At 45.0% G+C, this 23,130-nt stretch overlaps 1 protein-coding gene across 2 annotated transcripts in view; it reads right to left on the bottom strand.

Annotated features, from left to right (window-relative positions):
- Positions 1-23,130, bottom strand: part of TAF3 (TATA-box binding protein associated factor 3) — a 172,041-nt gene that overhangs the window by 18,866 nt on the left and 130,045 nt on the right. The window contains exon 4 of one of the 2 annotated variants that reach the window (XM_054989150.1): positions 12,885-12,970. In XM_054989150.1, coding sequence (XP_054845125.1) covers positions 12,885-12,970 — 86 coding nt within the window. The remainder of the gene's footprint in view (positions 1-12,884; positions 12,971-23,130) is intronic. The other variant, XM_054989151.1, reaches the window with a different exon arrangement.

Here is a 23,130-nt window from a genome sequence, read left to right as displayed (position 1 = left end):
ACCGCTCCCTTCCCCAAAGACGTGAGAACGGAAGATTTCAGATGGGAGCCGGCCTTATCCTAAGTATCCTTTATTCTGTTCTAAGAATTGTAAAGTCTGAAAAAAAACAGCAATCTGAACACAAGGAATATAAATCTCAACAGCTGCAATGTAATTCAGGCTTCTCTTTTTAATTTCTACAGCGACATGAAACAAAATGATTGGCAGTGATGGGGTGAGCCCAAAGCATGAATTTCCCACTATCTTCACCAAAGGTAAAAACATGGGGCTAGGCCATATGGAGCACTTTGCTGAAAGCAGAGAAATTATCTTAACGCTTTTTAACTTTTAAGAACATATTTAACTTTCGCAGATCCAAAATAGGTCTCAGGCCACCGTCTTTTATTAACTAAAAGAATCTTAAATAAAACCTGTAGCTGGATTCTAAACTGGAAACTTCTTAAACAGCCCCTTTTGCAATTAGGGCTCGCAGTTCCTCTGCTAATTCAGGCATAATGTAATCTAAAGCCTGTTCTATGGTTCAGCACGTAGAGAGCAAAACGCTCCTACACACATGGGGTTGGATCCAGTCTCAATCTGCGATTTCCACCAATTTCCCCTTCCCATCACAGACCTCCTCCTCCCGTCATTCCTCAGGGTCCCTAACCCCCAGGAGCAGCATGTTATGGAGATTAGAGGGCTGCAGTGTGTGGGGTGGGGTAGGGAAGCTTCAGCCAGCCATTAGACAATGAAGTCCAGATTCAACCCATGGAGCTCTATGTGTGCAGCAGAGACTCCATCCCCTCAACATGCCCGAGATAATTGCTGCATTCAGACATCAAAACAAACCTTAGGTTCTCTGTGCACGGACGCACCTCATTGCACTCGCACGCTCCCCTCCCCTCATGTGTTTCTTCATTTGGGAAGCCTTCAAACTTCCCCTTTGGTTGCAAAGTAAGAATGCAAGGGTCCGGGCATGCTAGAGTTTCTTTCCTCCCCACAAACTGGCTTTCAACTAAGGTTTAGAATTCAGGTTTGCTGGAAGGAAACAAACTGTGTTTGAATGTCAGAGGGAGCTGGCATCTGAGCAGAGTCTGCCCAATGCAGGAAGCTTTAAATAGTGCTTGGAACGGAAGGGCATGCACGAACCAAGCCACGGATGTGCCCATCACAGACAAAAAGATGTATTTGACTTAATTATCCTCACTTTGCATACAGAGAACCTGGAAGGAAAGAGTAACTTGCCCACAGCTACTACCCCAGCGAGTAGCCCAGGCTGATGCTGCACTGAGGTTGCTACTGTCCAAATCCTCTCCTCTTTCCGCACAGCAAATCCCACTATATCCCCCCCGCCCTGTTTGTCCAGTTTGAGTTTGGATTCAGAGCTGGCATTCAAATTCAGGCCAACCGAGCACAGCTCTCCTACCCAGACGTTCCCAGGGAAGGCACAGCCTAGATCCTGTAAGGGCAACTCTTATGCCACAGGTAGGTAACTAAGTTGCTTGGGCTGTAATTGGCTGACACGAGCACAAGCTAGAACATGTCGAATCTTAAGCACAGTCAAGACTCTGAGATGAGAAATAATTTCCGATCTTTGGCAGCAGTTTATTTGATTTCAATCTTATCCTTACAAAAGGCAAAAGTATCATGGACTGATTAAAATAAGCACGGTGCCAGTAGGGAGAAATGACACCCCATGGGTACCGAAGAGGAAACAGCTTTTTAAAAAGTCAGATTTGGTTCCCTGGTTTAAATGGTTGCTATAGCGAGTGATCACCAAGGAATAAGTGTGCTTCTGCTGATAAGGCACAAGCAATCTGGTCGTCTGCCTTTAAAAACACACAAAGTTCTGCAACTTGAAAATCCAACTTCTGCGGACGGATTTATGGAAATTTTGTAAACTGACATGCATTCTGATGATCTGATTTGCAAATATTAACAAGACAAGTGCAGGCCTGCTTAACTTCTGTCTTATATACACACTACTCACATACAGCAGTCCCACACACAGTCTAAGAACTGCCCAAGACTTGAAATAGTGCTGCCAGCAACCTTCACTGTCCAACGGTTCCCCACCTACAGCACAGAGACCCATCTACACTCCCCTAGTGTTCTGGCAGCCTTTTCGTTTTCTTGGAGGTGGAGTGTTCATAAACATTCCGCAACACCTCAGAATATCTGAGCCAATGGCTAGGGACGGCTTATTTAATTAGATGAAGTGGCAGCACTCAAAGCGTATAGCTGCACAGGTTTCCAAGACTGCAGCATGAGTTTTCTTTAGCTTTTTATTTTTAATTGAGCTTATCTGATTGTGTGGATAAATTGCAAAACCACAACGCTTCTGCAAATCCATGCTCTGTGCTTAACTTTGATACTCTGTCTGGCTCTATATAATCAAAAACACTATCCCTAAAAGATAATCCAAAGCTGGCTTTGCAAGGTATGTTGTTGAAAAGGGTTTTTTTTCCTGAGCACAAGTCAATGTACAGGTTCTTCCTTTTCTTCCCGATTGTTTTAAAGTAATAAACAATGATTGTATGATTGTATCCCTGAAAGACCACCTGCTTCCATAAAAACCTGAGGATACCTTAAGATCTTCTGCTAAAACCGTGCTCCGGGTGTCTCCATAGGGCCACTAGAAACAAGACCTTTCCTGCGGTGGCACCAAACCTTTGGAACACCTTCCGAAGTCAGGTCCATCAGATACCCATTCTGTTTTCTTTCAGGTGCCTTCTAAACAATTTTTTGTTCACCCAGCCCTTCGGTGGCACCTGATCCTTATTTTTAGGATTTTTTCTAGTGACTGAGAGGTTTTTTTAAATAACATTATAACACTTGTATGAACTTTTATTTTTAGTACTTGTTTATCAAGGTTAACAATCTCCAGTCTGACTGGCAGCCGCTCTCCACAGTCTCAGGTAGAGGTCTTTCATGTCATCTGCTATCCGACCCATTTAATTAGCGATGCCAGGGACTGAACCTGCGACCTTCTGCATGACAAACTAATGCTGTACCATTGAGCCAAAGGCCTTCTATATAAACAAGCTCCCTTGGAAGCTTAAATTAGGACGGTTAGCAGGAAAGGCAGGGTATAAATGCTCAAATAAACAGATCGCCACCATTTCCGTGGCCCTTTGACGCGATTAATGGCCCTTTTTGCAGGACACTGCCCTGTAACCGTGCACCCCCCCCCCACAAGCCAAGGATTCCCCAGTTCTGCCTTCACGGTCCATTGTTGTATTCTAATGGAATTAATGCTTTTAATATATTTTATTTACTTTGTGTGTGAATGTTACTTTGCTTATTAAAGTTTTTGTCTCGTCAACAAAGAGCAAGTAAAAAGTTATGCAAGTAATTGAATCACAGTGCTGTGTGTCCCCATGTTTTATGTCTATGAGCCACAGTGCGGCAGGTGGAAGGAAAGCCTGGTTGATCCACCCACTTTCCTGGCACCTGTCCCTGCCTCCACACGAAGCGTCCTGCCACGGGGTGATATTTTATCTCTTATCTCTGGTTTACGATCTCTACGCTTTGACCAGGAAACGGGTCTTGTTGGAGGCGTGCTACTATGTCCTGCAAGCAACTGTGCAAAAAGTACGGGTGGCTCACACCTGTCAACGTGCGTTTGGGAATCTTGGCCCAATGAGGTTTCTCCTATCTTGCTTACAAGCTTGAGTTATTTGCTGCAAGAAGCACCCATGGACCTGTAAGACAAGCGGATGATAAGCAAAATGGAGCTGCTTTAATGCTGGTTGCGCAACGTGCTGGTGAAGGGGCGTTTCCGTGAAGAGCGACAGAAGAGTGCTTTTCCGCGCCACCAAACTGCGTCATGAGGAAATCCTGCAGGCATCCACCTTCAGGTCTGTGGCCTCGGCCTGGCAAGTTTCTGTTTTGCTCCTACCGGCTTGTGCATTTAAAGAACCCTGCTGGGGCAGGCATGCGTTTGAACCTGCCTGAAGTTCTTGCTCGCCTTTTAATTGAGATGTACAGCTCACATGCGCCTCCGCTCTTGTGCAACAAAGAGCAGAATCAAAGAATCTCACATCCCGTAATTGGCCTTTTCTTCCCAATGACTCAGGCCTCTTTGTGGATTCACCTTGGGAGTCAGGGCTCGAGTGTGGCCTAACAGCGAAATGAAAATAATTTTGTTTCTGCTCCCCACCTAACACAACCCAACGGAATAATTGGCGTGGTGGCTGCTGTAATTACAAGGAGCGAAGAGAACCTAAATCACCTTTTGGATAGGTTCTCACGCTTTAATTCTAGGGCAGCTTTAGGAGAAAGCTGGGAGGGTGATTGTTTTTTAACCCTTCTACAAATGGCCATTTTATCTCCAGAAACATAATTTGAAGCCACCGTTGCCTGAAAAACAGATGGCCTGTTAATCCTGCTTGCCAGCCCATATAACGTGGATGTCCACAAAGCGGGAACAGATTCGGACTGTATAGGCAAAAAACTTTGACTCTTATCAGTCTAGGACTGAAGTATGTAGGCCCCGTTTCAGAGAAAGGTTAGCATTGTGGGATTTTATTGAAATCAATGGAACTTCAGAAACTTCAATGGACCAGGATCTATACACTTTGTAAGCTGCCAAGCTGAACAAAGCCCACCTGCCATGTATTGTGGCCCGCTGTTCTGCTCAGCAGGCTGTAGGCAAGGCTCTGGGCAGCCACAGACTTCCACCTGGAAGGTACCTGGGCGGCCCAAACAAACAACCTGTAGACCCATCAGCAAGGTTGCAGACAAGCTGGTCCGACCCTGGCTCAGGGTGCCAGGTGCAAGAGCCCAGATGAAATAGTAAAGAGTCCAGTCATGTGGACTCTCATCTGACGAAGAGAACGGTGGTTCTCGAAGGCTTATGCTACAGTAAAGTTGGTTAGTCTTAAAGGTGCTACTGGACTCTCTACTATTTTGCAACTACAGACTAACACGGCAAACTCCTCTGGATCTATCCCCATGGACAGAAATCTTTCCATGCACGAAAACGCTTGGTAGAGCGGCCTTAAGCAGGTGTGGAGAGGCAGCACATATATTTTCTAAAAAAATAAATAGATCCAAGCCAGTGTCAGGTAAGAAAAAATATTCAGCAGGGCCCTGGACTTGCCATCACTGTTTTATTTAAAAAACAGTGATCAGCTCAAGGTTACCCAGTAAGCTTCACGGCAGAAGAAAGTTTTAAACCCTAGGCTTCTGGGACCTAGTACAGTGATGTTGTCCGGGGTCCACGGCCCAGCCCCCGGACTTACCTGGAGAAAAGGATGGGAGACCCCCGGGAGACAAACTGCCCAGCTGCCTCGACAGACAGTTGTCCGGGGTTGAGCAGTCACGGCAGCACCCCAGCAGTAGAGTCAGGGAGCCCAGAGGCTCCAGAGAAGGCAGCACAGCACAGCCACAGTGGGAAGGGGAGAGCCAGAGGGGGGAGCCAGCCAGGGAAGGACAGCCACGCCCAGCATCAAGGGACAGGCCAGCATCACTGGACAGGCAGCCCAGATGCCGGCCGGGGCGGCACCTCAGGAGCAAGGCCAGGAAAGCGCAGCCACGCCCAGCCCCAATGGACAGGCAGCCCAGATGCTGGCCGAGGCGCATCACCTGGAAAGGCCCTGCCAGCCCGGTCCTGCAGGAAAGACTGAAGGAGAAGGGAGGAGGAAGAAAAGGAGGCACGCCTGGAGGAAGCCCCAGCTGGGACACATTCACATTCAGCCGCGCCCTGCTAGAGAGGCAAGGAAGGCCAGGAGTTAGTGAAAGGGAAGGAACACCTGAGGGCAGACACAGTTGGGCAGCAACAGGAGAGGGAAGGCGCTTGGAAGGAAGGGTGGGGGGGGCAGCTAAAGGAAACCCTATAAAAGCTGACTCAGGAGAGTGTTCGTGGGGGGTTGTGTTGGAGTGATGGATCGGAGAAAAGCGAAAAGTTCTACGATGCGAGGAGGAAGATTGACGGGGGAGAAGGAGGTGGAGAGTAAGAGGGTTGGCTGGGTCAGGTCGAGCAGGCCAGCGAGTGGATTGACAGGGAGTCTGGGTGATGTATACTGCCCCTCCATCCACAGAGCAGGGTCCTGCCATATCCCTGACACCCTTCTGAAGTCAGAGTCAGGCAAGCCGACGCCTCGCCCGGTGGCGTCCTCTGCAAGCCCTGACAGATGCAACCACTGTTTCTTACTAGATTGCTACATCTCCAGGACAAACCTCGTGCATTCAACAGAAGAGGGCAACAAAGATGATTAAGGGATTGGAGAACCTTTCCTATAAGGCAGGGGTGGCCAAATTGCAGCTTGGGGGCCACATGTGGCTCATCTAGACATAATGTGCGGCTCCCAGAGGTCTTTGAGTATCGCCGTGACAGTACATTTTAGTTTAGTTTATTTCATTTCCCTCCCATCCTTTCTTTCTTTCCATGTCTTTCCCTCCTTTTTCCTTCCTTCTTTCTTTCCATGACTTTCATATTTTCAATAAAAATGTTGGGGTTGCCAGGTCTGACCCAAAAAATACCTGGGGACTTTGGGGGTGAAGCCTAGCAAGGATGTGACCACTTTTGTGATGTTACTTCCAAGTCAAAAGTCAGGTGATGGCTCTTCCCAAGCTCCACCCCTTCCGATGATGTAACTTCCAGCATACTGCACCAAAGCTCCACCTTTTCCTGTGATGTCACTTTCAAGACACCCCCTCTGACAAAGAGAACTGTGGTTCCCGAAGGCTTATGCTACAGTAAAGTTGGTTAGTCTTAAAAGTGCTACTGGACTCTTTACTATCCACAGGGAGTGACTTTCTCGCCTCCCCAGCCCCCAGGTGTTCTCCAAAACGCTAGGTGGACTCTTGATCTTTTCTACTGCTACACAGACAGAGGAACATGGCTACCCATCTCGATCTCACAAGATGGCATAAGTGTGATCTTACAGGCAGCAGGGAGGAACAATTTTAAACATATTTGTTTCTAAGAGTATATTTGTGCAATCTCACAATGTAGAGACCATCAACAGTTCCACAGGGAATTCAGAAATCTTAGGGAACCATGATTGTGCATTTACCCACTTAAACTGCAAGCTTGCACAGTGCATTCTGTAGAAGTGCATTTACTGCAATCCTGCAATTTAGAGATCATGGCAAATGCTCTTTGGCTTCACAATTCTCCTCTTCTCACATCAATGTCCATGGTACTCCATGGGTACTAGACAGAAATTAACTTGGTTGGACTGCTGACAGGGGCTTAATCTGATGAGCAATCCAGAGGAGCAGGGATTTCTAATTCAGTTGTGAAAATCAACTCATTGGACTTCACATTCATCCTTGGCAGTAAACAAAAACAAACAAATGATAAAATGCTAAATGCTGAGACTACACATCTCAGCGTTTATTGTTTTGTATCCAACCAAAGGGACGCCAGTCCAAACTAGGATTCTATCAAGAACTGCTTTTAACTCGTCTATTCTTTTGGCTGGATTCAAGGAAAAGGTTGAAAAATTGACACGGCGAAGGCTCAATTCCGCTGCCCCACTGTTCTTGCTTAGCCATTCATTGCTAAGTGCTCCATTGTACCATAATTGGACTAACCATTACGCCTATAATCAACAGAAGATACCCACTGCCAAGCCTGCATTGTCGCCGCTGCTTCGCCACCCACCCACCCCCCGCCCAGGCCATTGCTTAAGCCTTCGAACATTCTTCTTCTCTGAGTATCACTTTTTCTCCCCCCTTCCTATTTAATTCCACAGTCAAGTTCTCCTCCGGAGCTTTCTGCTGAATGGGCAGTGTCTGGCAGGGTAACCAACACCGCCCACAGCTGCAGCCCCACAATAGCTCCCTCCTGCTTGCATTACAGCTTGTGGAAGATTTGGTCACGGAGCCCTAGCTGCGGCGAACACTGGTCCGATTCATAAAAACGTGCAGGAGGAGGGGCTTTCCAGCAGGATCCCTTTACCTGTTTCCCCACCACAAAACAGGGAACTCAATGGAATGGGTCGTGAGCGGCTTGGCCTGTAACGCAATCCTGCTGCCTGACAAGTCAATAAAGAACCAACTCTTCCCCTCCCCAGCCACACATAGAGAGCCAAGGTTAGAAGCAAAACACAATTTGGGCAGGCCTACACCGGGGGAGCTTAATGAGCCCCATTATTTGGGTATTGTGGGCAAACACTATGAAGCTGGTAATCTAAATGACCAAAGTCGGCATAACTGGTGGCTAAATGGCACACTGAGTTCAAAAGAATCCTTACAATGGCCTGCTTCTTTACTCATTAAGAGGGGCTTATTGTCCCACCCAAAGGCTGTAAGACAAATTACGACCATTTTATGCTTACGAGCATTGTTGCAATAATCGTACTGAAAATATACAGTTCTATAGGTTCTGAGTGTGACATGTCCACCACTCCCCTACACACAATTTCTGCATAAAACTTTAAAAGGGCTGGAATCAAACAAGAGGTGAGAATTACTTGAAGATCGGAATTCGTGTGTCCAGTCCTTTCCTTCCTAGTTCTCTTATTCCTATCAAATTGCTGCCTTTTGTTTTACCATGACATTTAAGATGTGGGGTACGATTCAAAACCTCATAGGTTTAGGAGCTTCTTAAAGTCTCTTTGGACTTTTGGTGGTCTAACATTGGTGTTTGCTTTGGTAAAGGATTCAGAAGAGTTAGCCGTGCTAGTCTGTAGCTGCAAAATAGTAAAGAGTCCAGTAGCACTTTTAAGACTAACCATCTTTATTGCAGCATAAGCTTTCGAGAACCACAGCTCTGATGAAGAGAGCTGTGGTTCTCGAAAGCTGATGCTACAATAAAGTTGGTTAGTCTTAAAGGTGCTGCTGGACTCTTTATTGCTTTGGTAAAGACACAAGTGTCCAAGGAAGACGTGGCCTCCAGTTGTGGTAAAATGTGCCAGGGAGCTGACGGTTGGTCCCTGGGGCATGTCCACTTTGGAGACATGCATCTACTGTCTGCAGTTGGTACATTTCCACCACAAGTAGTGATGGAGCCTTAGGAAACAGGGTTGTCTCCTGAATAAAGCAGGGCACAACATGATACAATGAAGAATATAACTACTATGTCTCAAATTATGCCCCTGAACAAAAGTCACACACAATGAATTTGAAATTACACTATATAAAAGGCAAGCCATATTGGTGACGACTTACTTTTTATCGTCACACAGGCACATTGCTGATAACTCTGGCCTTGAGGTTGCTGTGAAGCACCCACCTGCCACTGGGAGGGGGCCCGCCGAATTGATGGCCTAAGCACTCCTCTCCGCACCTCCCCTCAGTGCCCTCCCACTCTGACCTCCAGGCTGCTGTGAAGCTCCTGCTTGCCCTCAGGAGGGGGCCTGCTGAATCACTTTTCTAGAGCTTGTTGTATTTTTTCATACAACAGGCGTTGTTTCTAGTATTTTATAATTTTGAAACATAGACATAAAGAAGAGCACATCTCATTCACACACATGCCATTATTAATTAAACACAGACACTATCAAAGGATCGAGAATAATGGTAGTAGACGGTTAAGACCTCCAGTTCAAATTTTAATTCTGACACGAGCTCAGTAGGTGGCCTTAGACAAGCCCCCCCACAAATGATAATACCTACCTCCCTTACAGATCTTTGTAAGGATTACTGATGAGAAATTTAGCCTTATGAAGCAAGTTTGATGCATGTGTGTGTGTGTGGGGGGGAGTTGGATCAGTGCTGCAGTATTAAAGAACAGGGGATTTAGTTCTTACTTCCAAGTAATTTCTCAAACTGATACCCCTCCCCCCAGTTTATATTATCTTCCCTGGGGGGAAACACACCTATCTTTGCACTGCCTGTCTTTTCCTCAACCTATGATAGCCCTGGTGAGGCCCAGTTGGGTGTAGTGGTTAAGAGCGGCAGGACTCTAATCTGGAGAATTGGGTTTGATTCCCCACTCCTCCACTTGAAGCCACCTGGGTGACCTTGGGTCAGTCACAGCTCTGTCAGAGCTCTCTCAGCCCCACCCACCTCACAGGGTGATTGTCATTAGGATAATAATAACACACTTTGTAAACTGCTCGGAGTGGGCATTAAGTTGTCCTGAAGGGTGGTATATAAATCAAATGTTGTTGTTATTATTTCTTATGGGAGAAATATGGGGCCCATTTCTGATGGGAGAAATGTGTCTTCCCCAGCACTGTGGCCTCTATTCATCTTGATGTCCGCCACAGCAGCTTTTAAAGGATAAATTAGACTACCAGGAATCTGAGCACGGACCCCCAACATAATGCATCATCGAGATGTAGGATCAGACAAAGGTCGAAGTAGTTCAATATTCTTCAGGAGAACCCCAGCAACCAGCAGGCAATCAGTAATCTACCAAGACTGGCCAGTGGTTCAACAGTAGACCATTTCCTATCTTCTGGTGTAGGACACCAGATGACCATATTACTGTAGTAATAATATAGTATTAGGGTTGGCATCCCTGGTTTGGAGAATTCCTGGAGATTTGGGGGAGGGGTGGAGCCTGAAGAGGGCAGGGTTTGAGGAGGGGAAGGACCTCAGCAGGGCATAATGCCACAGAGACCACCCACCAAAGCAGCCATTTTTGCCAGGGGAACTGATTGCCGTAGTCTGGAAATTAGCTGTAATTCCGAGAGATCTTCAGGCCCTATCTGGCGGCTGGCAAGCCTAATATAGAGTAATAGTATGGCAGGCCATCAGATGGCTTTATTACTATAGCAGTGAATGAGAAAAGCATTCTTAGAACACCTTATGTGTGGGAAATACAAACACATAAATATACAAACACAAGTTAGGCAGAGAACACACACACACACACAGAGGTTAAAAAGAGAATAATTCTAATAGTTTGTGACAGAGATGCAGGGCTAGTGCCCCAAACCTTATTGGCAATTTAAATCCAGGAACTTCATGCTAGCCTTTTCTAGATAGCCCATCTTAAATGCCTCCCTACAGAGAGTGAATTAGTGATCTTGTGACTTGATAACACGGCAGAAAATACACATGCACCAAGATCATTTACATCATATATATTAAAAAAGCAGCCCGATTTCTTAAAAACCCAGCAAACTAATAAGTCCTGGATCCATTAAGGATAAGATCTTTGCACAACAAATTAAATAAAACAATTTATTAAGGCCTGGGCTCGAGATAAACTAGATTTACTAGCTGACCTTTTATTCATTTAAAGAACAAAATTAGCTCTAATTGCATTAGAATAGAATCCAGTAAATTTCTTCTAATGTGGCATTTATGCAAGTGTTGCTGTAATTGTTTACTACAAAGATAGAAATGCTTTGATTATAATCTATTTTCCACTTGGTTTTACTGCGCACTTCAAGAACAACCCCTTGAAATATAATGCTTCCTTGTTCTCCTTATTAGGAAAACTACATCTGAACACTGGCCTATCAAAGGGGAGGCACTAAAAATCATTCTAAACAGACAAACACACATACCAAATTAAGATAACAGTGGGCCCAACCTATAGAAGACATGGCTGAGCTATCATCCAATTAGTTAACTTTATGAGTTTTGATTACATCTGTATGAATAGGCATATGAATAAAATATTCTGGAAAAGAAACACTTTGTTTTCAAATGATTGAAGCACGGTTGTTACAGCAAACAGCACTTCAGAAGAGGTATTCCCTTTGTGTGAGTGGGAAGCAGGAATGCCTCCTCTACGACCAGCAGTTTATTCCAGTGCAGTCCCTATATTCAAAACAACTGACTTTTTTAAAAAAAACTGCTGCCTGAACAGTTGTTTAAAATGAAACCTGAATTTTATTTCATTGTGTTAAAAAAAGCAGAGCTTTACATCGCTCTGCAATTAACTGAATATAAAATTCACAAAAATTCACCAAGTGGCTTTAATTCAAAATACATAGCTGAAGTGGAAAGGTAGGGTACAAATATTTAAATAACTAAAGAAGAAACCAACTAACCAGGTTTTATATGCTCTGGAACATGTAGGGTTGCCAGGTTCCCTTATCCTCCTGCTGGGAGGAGGACACCTGGCATTTACCTGGAGACAACCTCCTTGCGTCTCTGCTCCGGGCAGGTGCGATGATGTCACTTCCAGACGTGACGTCATTGCACCCGCCAGTAGGCACGCTCCCGCCCTGCACAGGGGCCAATTTGGACCCCCCAGTGAAGCGCAGGAGCATGCCTGCTGTCGGGTGCGATGCTGTGGTACTCATCACCTCCTCTCAAAATTCCAAAAGTGGCCCCGGGCTCAGAAAGGGTGGGGACTCAATGTGTATACGGTTCTGATTTTCCCATCTCAACTGCAGCTTAAAAAGGTGCTCCAAAGAGGAAATCAAACGATCACAGGGTTGGAGCAGTTCCCTGCAAGGAACAGCTAAGGAACAGAGGGCTTTTCAACTTACGGAAAAAATGACTTAAAGGGATGGTAGACTTGATAGGGGTTTATGATATTAAGCATGATGTGGAGAAAGCGGAGAGAGAGAACTTTTCTGTCCTTTTCCATAATGCTATAATTCAGGGTCAACGAATGAAGTTGATGGGAAGGGAACGCAAGAGAGAGAAAAAAAGTACTTCCTCACCCAATGTGCAATTGACTTATGGAATTCACTGCCACAAGATGCAGCAAGGCTCACGAGTTTAGATGTTATTAACAGGGTATTAGAACATCCATGGAGAATAGGTCATGACTGCTAAATGGAACCTCCATGCTCAGAGGCAGTTTTTACCCATGAATATCCACAGCTGGTCAGCACTGTGGGAATTAATGCTGGACTAGCGGGACTGCTGATCTGATGCAGCAAGGCGCTCCTAAAACGCTTAATGGAAAAAACTAAAAGTCCACAGACAACTTGAATGTCTTCGTCATGTTAAAGCTGTTTTACTGAGTGGGAAGAAATAAAGGAATCTGAGAACGCCGCCCCCGAAAGCTCTACCCAACGGGTTCACTTTGTACTCACATCTTGTCCTGACCAGCCCCGACTCTCAGCGTCAGCCTCGGGATTACTGGAGATGGTGCGGGAACAACAGGCTCCACTTTGATCTGCTAAAGAGAGAACACATGGAACTGTTAGACACGTCACAGCTCTAAAAGGAGGAACTTAAAACGTTCACGTAATTTTATTTAGAAAATTATCCTATGAAAACGGATTGACGCAACTGCGATTCCAGCTAAGAAGGATATTCAAAGGGATTTCAAGATTTCATTTACTACCTACTGCAGCATGGTTTGGCTGGCGATGTTTTTGACATGCTGTATTAATATCCCTTCACACTGGGAAAAACGACAGAGGGAAAAATCGGTTTTGGCTGTGTTTTGAGTGCACTGGCCATGTTAATAGTGTGCATTAACTATATACTGGTTTAACTTGTTGCTTAAGATGTTTGTCTTTTACAGCCTCTTTCACTTTGCGGAGAAAAGGAAGTGCATAAGTATTTTAAATAAATATATAAAACAAACGTTTCCTGTGACATCAATTTGTCAAAGACAAGACTAGGCAAAATTCCAGATTTTACCACCCAAAAGAAAAATCCCCTACAATTTATTATTTATTCTATTTGCATCACTTATACGCTGCCTTTCTCCCTGGTTGGGACTCAGCTTACATTGTTCTCCATTTTATCCTCAAAACAATTCTTTGAGGTAGGTTAGGCTGAGAGGATGTGACTGGCCCAAGGCCACCCAGCAAGCTCATGGCAGAGTGGGGATTCAAACCTGTTTTTCTAAGATCCTAATGAGACACTCTAACCATTACACCATACTGCCTCTGTGGTTCTGGGAAAACAATACAGTCATTTCAAATTAAACTTTATTTTTTGAAATGTTATGGCACAAATAAATCATCATGGATTGTTCTAAGTTAGTTTTTAATTATGTTTGTGGATGATGATACCCTAAGGTAGGGCATTTCTTTTTTAAAAAATGTCTCCACCCTTCCAATGGCTCAGGGCACAGCTCACAACTCGATACGCAATCTGATCCCTATAAAGGAAGAGATCAGCAAACAGACAAGACAGCTTGGAGCAAAAATTACAAAGGCCAGCACAGATAGTAAGATCTCATCCCAAGGCTCACTTTTAAAAACATCAGCTTTCCTAAAGGCTGGTAAGGCCTCCCTAGAGATCAGCTCCGCAGGTTGCGTTTTGCATTGGTGTTTATTTACTTCTATCCCACTTTTCGCCCCAGTTGGGGCTCAAAGCGGCTTAGAACATCGTTCTCCATGCCTCCATTTTCTCACAACAACAACCCGGGGCGATAGGTTAGGTTGAGAGAGTTGACTGGCCCAAGGTCACCCAGTGAGCTTCTATGGCAGAGCAGGGATTTGAACCAGCTCTCCCAAGATCCTAGTCCGACAATCTATCCGCTAGGCCAGGCCGGCTCTCAATGGAAGTGACACAGAAGAAAGGTTATGGATGGAGTTGTTGCTGGATAAGCCAGGCACGACAGTACTAGGAGGAGCCACTTGTCTGATAGAGGGGAAGCAGTTCTTCAGATATTTGTGTCCCAGGCCGTGAACGGCTTTAAAGGGAAAAACTGGCATCCTGGAAGAAAATTGGCAGCCAGCATGTATGTTTCAGGATTGGCATAGAAGGAGCACAATGACTAGGCCCCATAAATGGTCCAAAGTTTTTGATCTGTCTTCAAGGGCAGCCCCAACAGATTGCTACAGTAATCCAAGTATCAAATCATGGATCAGCATGGCTAGTAGGGATGTGCGCTTTGGGTTGTCGATTTGGGTTTTTAACCCGAATCGGACCTGATTTGTAAAGATTCGGGATTCCCAAATCGGCCCCAGCATTGCTGAGATGATTACGGAATCCCAAAGCAAAGCTTTCCAAAGCAATTCGTATCGCAGCAGCTGCTCCCGCAGCACTTTTCTACCTGTTTATATTGCAAACAGCAAGAAAAGTGCTGCTTGCTTTCAAACTTCCCGCCCCGCCACTTTCAAGCACCCTTTTCGGGCTGCTTGCAAGCAGTAGGGTTCCCTCCTCCCCTCCGGTGTGACATTTGAAACTTAAAGCCAAATAAAATAGCCCTACAGCAGCTTCTAAAAACTTGTAAGGACGGTGCCTCTTTCAAACGCTCGTGTTCAGGGGAGAAGGCAGTTTCTGAATACAGTGAAAGCAAAAAAGGTGCTCCTAACAGTAACGCCAACCAGTTTTTCAACTAACGAGATTTAAGTCCAGGAGCATCCCCCCTCCCGATTCTTCACCTGAATATCTAACAGCGACTCTATCCCTCCTAAGCTACCACTGTGCAACCGCAAAAATAAATGTTGCCAGGGGTGGCGCAAGGGTTTGCGGTGCTTGCGGCCGGCCGGCCGGCCGGGTGCCCCCCCGCGCGCGCAAGCATGCGCATGCACCGGCCTGTGTGATGACATCATGTGTGACGTCATCACAGGAGCACGCACCGCAGATGCCTGCCTGTGGCGGCTGCGCCCGGCCAGGGGCTTGTGCTGGCGGCGGCGGCAGCGGCACAGGGCGGGAGGGATAGGAAGGCTGCTGCTTTGTGGCATGCTCCTGCCCCCTGCGTCTCCTCCGGCGCTCCCTCCAGCACCCCGCGCCTGAGGCCACCGCCTACCTGGCCTCAATGGGCGCGCCGGCCCTGAATGTTGCAAGCAACACCAACCTAAGTGATGCAATGCCCAAGATTCCATATATATTTTAGTTTGTACGTTATGATTTTATTAAGGAAGTTTTGGCATGCCACAATACTCGGACCAGTGACGGAGGCTGACTAAGAGACATCCCAGGTCTCTGGTTTGTGTGCCAGCTTTGATTAAAAAAAGAAAAAGTGACTTGTTCTGAGTTAGATGGAAGCCCAGCAGATGACTTGCCTTTTAGGGTGAAACGCAACCACAGATACCCTTCTAAGCACAAGAACTTAACAAGACCCTTGCTGGACCAGATGAGGCGCTGGTTTACTCCATCTGAATGTGGAGGTTCCCCTTAGCAGCCATGGTCTTGGGTTGAGGACCAGCGTCCATCCCCTCTTCCGTCTTTTTTCCTGACCGCCATGCCCCGTTTTCCGTCCCACTCTGGGTGCCAAAACTGACCCTGCAGAATTTGAGCTTATACCCTTTATAGTGGCCTATGCATTTTAATGATGCCTGGAATTGAATTAATTTGATTGGTGGTAACTTTTATATGTTTTTAAGACTGTATTTATTGAGGTTGGTGGATATCAGCCACCCTGAGCCCATTTGCGGGGAGGGCGGGATATAAATCTAATAAAATAAATAAAAATAAATAGACCTGATCTGCATGAATCTGTCTAGTCCTCTCTATGCCTGGGGCCACCACTACATCCTCTGGCAATGATTTCCACATTTTAATCATTTATTGAGTAAAGAAGAATTTCCTTTTGTCTGTCTTGAATCTATTGCCCATTAACTTCATTTGACGCCTTTGAGTTCTAGTATTTTGGGAAAGGGAGAAATGTTCTCTGTGTCCACCCTGTCTACCCTGTGCATAATGTTATAAACTTCTAGCATGTCCCCCCCCTCCCTTAGTCATCTCTTAGAAATACAATAAACAGAGGGTAGCAGCTGAAATGTACGAGGCCTTCACATTTTAATTCTACTAAGCGCTGACAGGTCTCGATCTCATCTTTTTTTAAAAAAATAATTTTGACTGTGGACTGTTACTGTAACTATTCTTCTAAAGCCAATAAAAGAGAAAATATCAAAACTGGTCCTTTCCTCCAATAATGCACTGCTTATTCAGTTGTTGACATCCAAATATAAGCATACTTCTTCAGAATTCTCAAGATAGCCTTTCTGACATTTTTGGAATATGCATTCAAAATTAATTTAACCAAGGTAAAAGATAACAGTAGTCCCCTGTGCAAGCACCGAGTCATTACTGACCCATGGGGGGATGTTGCATCACGACATTTTCTTGGCAGACTTTTTCCGGGGTGGTTTGCCATTGCCTTCCCCAGTCATCTACACTTTACCCCAGGAACCTGGGTACTCATTTTACCAACCTCGGAAGGATAGAAGGCTGAGTCGACCTTGAGCCGGTAATATGAACCCAGCTTCCGCCAGGATCAAACTCAGGTCCAATTATTAACTAGGTAAAGAGTTTCAATAAACATTCATAATCACCTTTTCTGTCTTAGTAGTTACATGCGGTCATTCGAAAGAAAGCCTTTAAAAATATTATTGTTTGCTGTCTTTTATTTCTGATGCTACACAACAGCAGGAGCCCACTAAGTATGCCGGGACTGCCATGCGGCAATAGTGCAAAGACCATCTTGTCTAGTGACCTGATTTCAACCACAGCCTGGCAGATACACCACCCCTGCATGCACGCGAGCAGAGCACCAAGAGGATGACAGGTTTTTCCCTTGGGTGTTTCTTCCCAGCTTCTAGAATTCAGAGGTGTACTGTCTCTGCACATGGAGGTTCCATTTCAATCGGATTCCTTCAGTGAATTCATGACTCACATTTCAGTAATGAAGGGTATGATCCTACGACTCCCTGCTGCTAAGGTTTCCTTTAATGGAGAAAATTCCACAGGGCTAGCCGTGTTAACTATTGCAGAAAAAAAACCCTGAGCCTTGGCATGCCAAACCATTTTATTTGGCTCATGGGGCTGGTTCTCTGCTCAAGGGACCAAGGCAAGTCCCTAATGCTCTGGCAGAACTCCTGGGGTTTAGCTTCCTTGCAGTGTATCTAGCCAAGTACAACCCTAATCTCTTTCCCCCTTTTCTTGTCTGGCACACCAACAGCTTCACAGGTTGACATTGTGGACTTTAATTTTTGTTTTGTTTTGTTTTGTTTTTGCACCCAAAAGATTGCTTATTCCTGTGCTAGTGTGTAAGTGTGGTCCTCCTTCCTGTGACTTTATGACGTCTAGCAAGTACATGAGACATGTCTCTATGAATGACACTCATCAAAATCTTTTTTTAAAAAAAATCATAGCGTTAAAAAAACAGGTTTGGCAGAGCCTTTTACGTAATTAGAAAAGGGAATTGAAGAGAAATTGGGCTTTGATTTGCTCTAATTTATTAAGGACCAGTTCTCAGCCATGGGACGACACCCCAAAAATTTGGATCACCATCCGTATTCCAAGCCAGCTGTCGCAATCTGGGATGCTAACAATTCAAATTGCAACCTGACTCTTTGGAAACCAGGCAAACCTTTGTGGGTGTGATTTTTTTAAAAAAGTATGTTAATGGGACATGTACTCTCAATGGTTAATTTTTTTTAAAAGATGCAGTTCTGGAATAACACTGGGAATTCGGGCCAGCAGAAGAGCATTTACAGTGGATTACTAAAGCTTCCCAAATCACCAAAGAGGTAAAGTCCAGCAATATAAGACTCCTTTGTAGCTAACTAAAAATACATTGTCAGTGGATTTGTCCAGTTTTATGTATAAGCAATACTTCTTTCACCTGAACTAATACTAGTAGTCATATAAGCCCCTTATTGCCATGTGCTGCATTTTTTTTTTGCTAATCTTCAGGGATTTAGCTTCTTTGCCACATACCTCAGGGCACCAACTGATAAAGCTCTAACTCTCCGTTTTTCCAGGACACCAGCAGAGCGGCCGTGCAAAAAATGAAAATCACTCAAGAGATTTAAAGGGGGGGGGAATTTATTTTCAAAATCCTGACTTGTAGCAAAGAGGTGGACTTTTTTCTCCCTTTAAAATAAAGGCCGGGGGGGGGGGGGGGAAGCTTATCTGTTGAGATCAGTTTAAATTTTAATTCTATCTAGGGACTCTTTCATGCAGTCTAGCTTTAAAGTTTATCTTTTGACAGGGACTTTTCACCAAGGTAATGGGAACCTTTGTCAATGTAATCTGCCCTAGCTTATATTGCTTTCCCTAAAATACAATATATTTTAGGGCTATAAAGAATAGACTTTTAATAGGGTTATACCACTGCATTACAGTTTTAATGTCCTGCTGAATTCTAAAAATCAGACAGAGAAAACAAAAGCTATACAAAGAACTAGTGATACATCAGGAACAGAGCAACAGCTTCATTTTGAGCAGATTCATTTTAACAGCATAATCGCTGGTGGGTCACATGCTACAATTTAGGGTACAACCCCCCGCCCCATTATATATGAAGATTAAGCACCAGTAACAAGTTGTGGAATATGTGGTTATAGGCAGCAAAAAATCATAGCCACCTACAAATATTTATTTATATGTGCGTGTTCCCCATTAGGTAGGTGTAATACCTTCTACCCGGTCTGGGTATTAAAGAGATTTAACAGGGGGAGGGATCCTATGCCAAAGTTTGGAATTTTTCTTTTTTAAAAATGGGAATTAGGGGATAGAATTACAGGAGAAATAAAGAGAAAGATAAAATAGATTAAAAATGCAACCATACACAGACCAAAACGTTTGCCATCTCTCTCACATCACCCGTTTTTCTCCTCAGCTCCCCAACCTCCTATTGGTGAGGCAAAACGTATGATTTATTTTAAAAATATTTATACCCTGGCCTTCTCTTGTGGCTCAAGGCAGCTTACAATTCCAATTTAAAACCATACATAATGCAATGAAACTCCTTTACCCCACTCCAGAAAAACCTACAGCTCAGGCACCGCTAAAATCCCTAGCAAATGAAATGGCCCTACAGCAGCTTCTAAAAATTCTTAAGGGCGGCGCCTCTTTCACCTCCGCAGGGAGCATGTTCTACAAAGCAGGAGCCACTACTGGAAAGGACCAGGATCTAGAAGATGCAAGTGGGGAACCTTGAGTGGGAGGGGGACCAGAAGCTGGCAACCAGAGGACAGTAACTGGCTTACTGGGATATGTGGGGGAGGAAGGTCCTCCAGATAGGTGGGTCCTAGACCATGAAGCACTTTTAACTACACCCTGAATTGAACTTGAAAACAAACTGATAGGTAAGGCAACTTCTTTGAATAAGCAAAAAGTAAGCCGTCTAGCTACTCCATATTCTGAACTAACTGCAGATTCCAGGTTGTCTCCAAGGGAAGCTCCACGTACAGCACATTACAGAAGTCCAAACGCAAGATCAGAAAAGTGAGGCTGAACATGGCCAGCTTGGTTAAGAAAGAAAGAACCAATAAGACAGCAAACAGGAAACATTCCTGGGTACCTCGCCAACTTGCTTTTCAAACAGCAAGGCTGGGCCTGTGAACACCCCCAAGCACTTAACCTGCTTTGCCCATGCCAACGCGCTCCATTTAAAACAAACGGATCCAGTCGCTTGAAAGCATCGGCGTATCTAACTAGCACTACCCCCTTCCGCAACTCCATTCTCTTAGCTAGTCTTCTTGGTCAGGTTCCCCTTGGCCTTGTATCACTCATCCACGGTAAGAGAGCAGGCCTCTCCATAGACAGAAGGAATTTAGCCTCTCTGAGACCAAAGACTAGATTATACAAGAAGGTGAAAGAGCAACGAATGCCCCCGACTGGCGCACAGGTGTTGATGCAGCTATGAGATGGAGGGGGACTTTGTGGAAACCTATTTAGCCAGGTGAGCAATCAGTGAACTTAAATATTGAAGAACCTGCTTGCCCTCAAACCCCTACTGTCTGTGAATGTGAACAAGACCCGTTAGTTTCGTGTTGAAAAAGATTTCCAGTTGCATGGGTGGGGGGATCCTCCCACTATGAACCAGTATGATTTTCATTCCTAATGCCCCTCTCACTTTTTAAAAGACAGTGTGGTGAAGTGGTTAGAGTGAAGGATCGGGGAGACATGAATTCAAACCCCCACTCCGCCATGAAGCTTGTTAGACGACCTTGGGCCAGTTACACAGCCAACTACAGCTTTGATGCGTGGACAAAATTTGTGATAAAAATGTGCTAGAAGAACATGCCTCACATGGTATGTTTAGATCAAGATGGGTAGCTGTGTTAGTCTGTCTGTAGCAGTAGAAAAGAGCAAGACTCAAGTAGCACCGATAAGACTAACAAAATATAGAAGTCTAACAAAAAAGACAATGCATCCTCCTGGAATGAATTGAGACCGAGGCTTCTTGCCTCATTACCAATGCTGATTTCTCCATACCTACCATCCCTCTGCATATCTCACCTAATCCAAATTACAACTGTAATCATACCACTCTCCAAAATATAAGGACAGATGGATTCACATTCTAGCTGTATCTGAAGAAGTGAGCTCTGTCTCATGGAAGCTATCAAATAAATTTTGTTAGTTTTATACGTGCTACTTGACTCTTGCTCTTTTCAAATGGTATGTTTAGAACCATCAATTTTCTCCTACAATATAGGCCAAACAACAATGATGAAATGATATTTGGAATGATCCACTGTGGGGCAAGATTTCATTATTTACCTGTTTCCTAGCAGATGATTATAGAATGGTGCCAAGGCTTCCGTCAGGGATGTCTCTGCTAGTCTTGCTCCTAGAGCTCCTTTTAACTGGAGATGACTGAAGCGAGGGATTCCTGCCCGCGGAGCAAGAGGTCTGCTACACTGAACCATGCCTCCCTTCAAAATTTGTTGCAGGCATCTAAACCACTCCAAAAACGTGCTATTTTTCAAAGATGGCAATGTATTGCCCAGAAAAACATAGTTCTGAGGTCTACAGATCCATGAAATTGCCATGCAGGAAACGGGGCACTAAAGGCCCACAGAAATTTGGTACAAGACAACTGCAATGCATAAACTCTTACTGAGGATCCATCCCTTGCTCCCCGCTCCCAGCCTCTGTCTCTATTCAAGATTAGGGACTGGGGGATTAATGGTACATGTGCCTTAATTTAAGATCCCATGTGAAAAGAATTCAGGGATGGCTGGAGGGGGTCCCGAGGAGAGAAAATGAAGGGAGAAAATGTATGAGATGTTGGGAGTTGCTAATTTTTTCTCAATGGGTGGGATCCAAAGTCAGTTTCTGACAGTGAAAAGGGGGCGGAGCCTGCAGCTAACTTCCCTCCCATCCCAGACCCTCAATTTGCTCTTCATTCTGTTCTTGATGGTGTCCAGTCCAGCAGGGGCGTCATTTTAGGGGAGGAGGCAGGAAAGTGCCTTGCGGTAACAGAAACCAAACTCTGGATCCAACCCAACATCTCCAATGGACAGTTACGAAATTCTTTAGATGCAGTCTCTTTTTAATGTGTCTAGATTTCACTGTCTTTGAATATCGATAACATTTTACCCAGCTATCAACTTAAGGCAGCTGCATGCTCACATGCTGCTGCTTTAAACAATTGGTCCATCAAAGTCAGTATTGTCTACACTGACTGGCAAGCAGCCCTCCAGGGTCTCAGGCAGGGGTCTTTAACATCACCGGTTACTTGGTCCTTTTAACTGGATATGCCAGGAATTGAACCTGGGCCCGTCTGCATGCAGAGCAGATGCTCTACCACTGAGCAATGGCCCCTCCCCAGCCTGCCTTTATACGTAAAAGAAAATCCTGAAAGTGATTTTACAAAAAATTTAAGTTATAATTTAAGAAAACTAAAAAGGTTTTTTAAAGACAGCAGCAGCATATAATCCAGAATCCAATACAAAAGACTATTCGTGGCAACAAAAAAATTATAACTAACTAGTGTCTGCTGTTAAAATGTTAACTATTGAAATAGGTCAATACTTAGGCTGGGAGTCCCCAACCTTATTGAGCCTGCAGGCACCTTTGGGGCTCTGACACAGTGTGGTGGGCATGGCACCAAAATGGCTGCCACAAAATGGCAGCCGCAGGAGGCAGAGCCAGCCACAAAATGGCAGCTGCAGGAGGCAGAACCAGCCACAAAATGGCAGCCACAGGAGGCAGAACCAGCCACAAAATGGCTGCTACAGGTTACCTTCAGTCACATAGTGAAGATTCTTGTGCTGTGGAAGCAGCTCATACCAAAAGCAGTGCTTTTAAAAATCTGCACAGCCAATCAAATCTCCAATAGCTAATCAGTAGCCATACTTGGCAAAAGCTGCACCCGGCCACACCCACTTTCTAAAAACACTTGGCGGGCACCAAGAAAGGTGTCAATGAGTGCAATGGTGCCCACGGGCACCGTTGAGGACCCATGACTTACACACACCCTGTTGCACTGGATCTTTCTACTGAAATTTAACCATTCTAACTGGTGTATTGTCGAAGGCTTTCACGGCCGGAGAACGATGGTTGTTGGGGGTTTTCCGGGCTGTATTGCCGTGGTCTTGGCATTGTAGTTCCTGACGTTTCGCCAGCAGCTGTGGCTGGCATCTTCAGAGGTGTAGCACCAAAAGACAGAGATCTCTCAGTGTCACAGTGTGG

The sequence above is a fragment of the Eublepharis macularius genome, chromosome 9, assembly GCF_028583425.1.
Source record: "Eublepharis macularius isolate TG4126 chromosome 9, MPM_Emac_v1.0, whole genome shotgun sequence".
NCBI lineage: Eukaryota > Metazoa > Chordata > Lepidosauria > Squamata > Eublepharidae > Eublepharis > Eublepharis macularius.
Note: the sequence above shows the minus strand (reverse complement) of the source record. Positions and strands in the feature narration are given on the sequence as shown.